The 4,798-nt window shown below is 39.0% G+C and overlaps 1 protein-coding gene across 1 annotated transcript; it reads right to left on the bottom strand.

Moving 5' to 3' along the window:
• Positions 1-482: 482 nt before the first annotated feature.
• LOC114685865 (taste receptor type 2 member 104-like) lies at positions 483-1,795 on the bottom strand. Its single transcript, XM_028860512.1, has 2 exons — positions 1,078-1,795; positions 483-718 (listed from the first exon to the last, which is right to left on the bottom strand). The coding sequence occupies exons 1-2, from the start codon at positions 1,793-1,795 to the stop codon at positions 483-485; spliced, it is 954 nt and encodes a 317-aa protein (XP_028716345.1).
• Between the last annotated feature and the right edge of the window lie 3,003 nt (positions 1,796-4,798).

The raw sequence follows: 4,798 nt of genomic DNA, 5'->3' as shown, positions 1-4,798 counted from the left end.
ATTTTCACAATGTGAATGCTTATTTTCACAATGAAAGTTCTATTAGTCCAAGTTTTCTATAGTCACAGAACTTATGAAATGAATCTCTCTCTCTCTCTCTCTCTCTCTCTCTCTCTCTCTCTCTTTCAACACACACACACACACACACACACACACACACACACACACACACACACACACGAATTTATTGGAATGACTCACAGACTGTAATCCAACAATGGAGAGCTGTGATTGGAAAGTCCAAGAACTCAGTAGTTCCTCAGTCCACAAGGCTGGTAGTCTTAGCTAGTCTTCTGTATATGTTGGAATTCAGAGGAATCAGGTTCTGTGAAGGAATGGATGTACCAACAAGGTGAAGGCAAGTAGGCAAGGAACAAACCATTCTTTCTTCCATTGTCCTTATATATGCTTCCAAAGGAAGTATAGCCTAGATTAAAGGTGTGCCTTCCCGCTTCAAGATTAATGGTGTATGTCATCCCACCTCAAGATCCAGATCGAAAGCTGGTGTCTTCCAGTTTCAAAAACTGGACCATAAGTGTGTCCTCTATTTCTGGATTGTGGTTAATTCCAGATATAGTTAAGTTGACAACCATCACAGAAGTCTTTACATAGAAGAGTCTGTAGGCTAAAGTTTCTTCCCTGGCAAAAATGGGTGAATAAGCTTTAGCATCAGGAGGCTGACTGAGCAGCTGAACTTGCATGTGGAATACAAATCCTTCTGCAGAGAAAGAACCCCAAGATATAGTTAAAGCAGTTGCAGGAGATTTTAGTGTTTGATATTTGAACTACAAACTATTTGTAAGGACTAGTGTGTGTAAAAAAGGTCTTCAAGGATTTTCTCACCAGTTTATAGCAGGGTATTCCTTCCCATGCCACACTGTTATGTGCCTCTGAGATCTCCATTGTCACAGCACTTTAATTGCTGCAGTAACTCCAAAGAGACTTTCTTAAGCTGGTGGTTTGCTAGAATTAGAATAAATGAGTGACAACATGGATACATGAGCATAATTATCACACCTAGAATGAACAGCAGTTTTCCTTCTTGCCAAAAGAAACACAATATTTCTATGGCCAAACCTGCAAAATACAAGATAAAGAGGACGATAAAAGAAATTAAAACTTTAATGGCTTTGATATGAGCTTCTGTGTTGAGGTCTCTGCATTCTGAGACATTCAATTGCATCTGCTTGTTGTGTCTCCAAAGAGAAATGATTAACAGGAGACATGTAATAACAGCTATCATAAAGAGGAAAAGCATCCCAAATTGAAAAAAGATGTGATTAATAAGTAGCTCATTTGCCTGTCGGTGAACCTGCCAGGAGATGTTTCTGTATTGCATTTTAATATCATGGGTCATCTTCACAACTTGTGCTACAGCAATAAACAACGAGACAAACAGGAATCCTACCAGAAAGATAAAAACTCTGTCAGTTCTCCACTTCAGCCAGATAAATACGTAGTGAGAAAAATTTGCTATCTTCAGGAAATAGAAGATGCTGAGGCTGGTGGCAAACCAGACACTCAGGTGATTCATAGTTACCCATAGGTAATTCATGTATTCATATAGCTTGCCATAGGTAAGTTTATGTATAGAGAGTAAGTTTATATATGTGTCAAAAGTTATCATCCACATGAGACAAATCCGGGAAGTTGCCAAGCCAGTGAGAATGAAGCCAATCTTAGAGAGCTTCTTGTTCCTGGCACACTCTGCACAGTTCACAAATACAATAAATGCATTCCCTAAAACTCCCAGCACGGCTTCACTAGTGACAATAAAAAGGAAGATGCCTTCCATTGCACTCAGCATCTCTGCAGATCCCTAAGAATGCTCCTGCTGCCTGATGGAGGAGTGATTTTCTCGTCTTTATTTAATGAAGACATAGAAATGCCCAGGATTGGTCTGTGGTTATATCAGAAATATCTCCATAGGTTTCCTTTTTATTGCTTCTGTAGGACTTATAGTCCATGGAAGGTCAGGAGATTTGCTTGAAATTTGTTAGTAACCAAATTAAAGTTCCTGTTTCATGAATTTTATTGTATCCTCTAAGACTATTTTGCATAGAAACACTCAGCTATGGAGTAGAAGTTTTAGGCATATACTGCAGAATACTATATATAATATAAAGTAGCTTTGTATATATTTCCCAATGTCAGCAATCAATATCAGCTTGGAATGGTGCCACATAACTATGTATAATGCCAGCTAAGACACTGAGAGCCTGAGCTAGGGGAATTAGCATTACTCAAGCCAAGGATCAGTTCAAGAAAAACAAAATAAAACAAACAAACAAAAACTCTAGCTAGAATGAAAAAAGAAAGAAAAGGAAAAACAAAGAAATATAATTTGCTTTGCTTAAAAACATAGTTTAACTATATAAAGAAATATAACATATAGAAGTAATAAATGAGTATTTCTGCTTAGTCTATAAAATGGTCATTTTAAATAAAGCTGTGAGCTAAACTATAGAACTGGCAGTTTTGACAAATATCTCTGAACAGCTACTGTGTCTCACATCCTGACAATTATGTCACTGCTTTCGTGACTTAACTGAGGGTGGTCACTATTGATATGAAAGGTCTTACAAATCCTTCCTTCAGTTAGCATATTTCATTTTGTTAACATCTATCACCTTCACTCCTTTAATTGCATTACCTAAGTGCTCAAATACTGAAAGCCTCTTTTTGCCACTGAGGGGATATTGGTAGACAGAATCTTTAAGCTTTTGCAATTCATGAGGTGCACATTCAACAAAGGCAGGAAACTCTCAGTTAAACCAATTGGTTATTCTGAAGGTCAACAATGAAATCTAGCATTTAATAAGCCTTTATTATTTTCTCATCACTATGTTAGATGCTTTAGTCTTAGTCTTCATTTCAGTTTCAAACTGTGCCTTTAAGATTGGTTCTATTTGTATTTTAATTTTAGGCATTTAAATTAGGGTATTGCTATATCCCAGTTTCTATAATATTCTGGAATCAAAAGAATATATACTTCGTGTGTAGTAAAGCTTAAACCTAGAAGAGCTAGAAGGATTCTTAGTACACAGAATGATTATAAATGGGACTGGTTGCTGTGTTGGCTCCATTTCCTCAGCAAATGTGGACCAAGGCTTTTATCTTCATGGGCATGGGAACATGTTTTACTTTTATTGGATATCCATTTGATTTTCTTTAATGTTGAGAAGGCACATCAGCTTTTCTTTTTAAATTTAATTTTACATATCAGCCACAGATTCCCCTGTCCTCCCTCCTCCCACTCCCCCCTACCCTCCCCCTAATCCACCCCCCATTCCCACCTCCTCCAACGCAAGGACTCCCCTGGGGATTCAGCTCAGTCTGGTAGATTCAGTTGAGGCAGGTCCAGTCCCCTCCTCCCTTCACCTAGGCTGAGCAAAGTGTCCCAGCATAGGCCCTAGGTTTCAAAAAGCCAGCTCATGCACTAAGGACAGATCCCATTCCTACTGCCTGGGGGCCTCCTAAACAGTTCAAGCTAATCAACTTATCAAGTGTCTCACTTATCCAGAGGGCCTGATCCAGTTCCGTGGGGGCTCCTCAGCTGTTGGTTCATAGTTCATGTGTTTCCACTAGTTTGGCTATTTGTTCCTGTGCTTTTTCCAATCATGGTCTCAATATCTCTTGCTCATATAATCCTCCTTTCTCTTGCCGATTGGACTCCTGGAGCTCCACCTGGGGCCTGGTTGTGGATCTCTGCATCTGCTTCCATCAGTCATTGGGTGAGAGTTCTAGCATGACAGTTAGGATATTTGGCCATCCTATCACCAGAGTAGGTCAGTTCGGGCTTTCTTTCGACTATTGCTAGTAGTCTTCAGTGGAGGTATCTTTGTGGATTTCTGGGGACCTCTCTAGCTCTTTGATTCTTTCTATTCCCATGGGGTCTTCATTTATCATGGTATCTCTTTCCTTGTTCTCCCTCTCTGTTCTTGATCCAGCTGGGATCTCCTGCTCCCCTAAGCTCTCTTTTACTGACCCTTGCCCTTCATTACCCCCCTTCATGTCCAGTTTGCTCATGTAGATCTCATCCATTATACCACAGTTGTTGAGAAGATTGGACACAGAAGAAGTTCAACAATATTCTCAAAGTAAGATTGAAATTGTAGTATTGTGAGTGTTAGGTACTAAAATTAGAAATGGATCCCCAAGATGAAAGCTGGAAAACTGTCAGCATCATTTTAGAGCACTGGTCACTTCTATTACAAAGAAATTTAGAATTTTCCACTCCACTAATCCCTTCTTGGACCACAAACCGTTTTTGTTTAAACAGTGATTTTGCTGTTCCTGGTTGAAAATAGAATTTGAATGACTGGAGATTGCTTTAATGATTTCCCAAATTTAGTTGCTCAACATAATTTTGAATATATAAAGACCAATATTCAGTTCAGATGAAAATAAAAAATAATTAAAATTATAATATATTTGTGTTTTTCTCAATGTGTTACAGTTTTTGCTGTAAAATTTCTATCAAAATTCATTTTATATATTTCATTAAGATCTTGGGTTGGGGATTTAGCTCAGTGATAGAGTGCTTGCCTAGCAAGCATAGGCTCTGGTTCGGTCCTCAACTCCAGAAAAAAAAAAAAAGATATCTTTCTCAGCTGATACAAGGCAATATCAAGTTGATTCCGGGCGGTGGTGGCACACGCCTTTAATCCCAGCACTCGGGAGGCAGAGGCAGGCGGATCTCTATGAGTTCGAGGCCAGCCTGGGCTACCAAGTGAGTTCCAGGAAAGGCACAAAGCTACACAGAGAAACCCTGTCTCGGAAAAAAAAAAAAAAAAAA

Source organism: Peromyscus leucopus, chromosome 3 (assembly GCF_004664715.2).
Source record: "Peromyscus leucopus breed LL Stock chromosome 3, UCI_PerLeu_2.1, whole genome shotgun sequence".
In the NCBI taxonomy this organism is placed as follows: domain Eukaryota; kingdom Metazoa; phylum Chordata; class Mammalia; order Rodentia; family Cricetidae; genus Peromyscus; species Peromyscus leucopus.
Note: the sequence above shows the minus strand (reverse complement) of the source record. Positions and strands in the feature narration are given on the sequence as shown.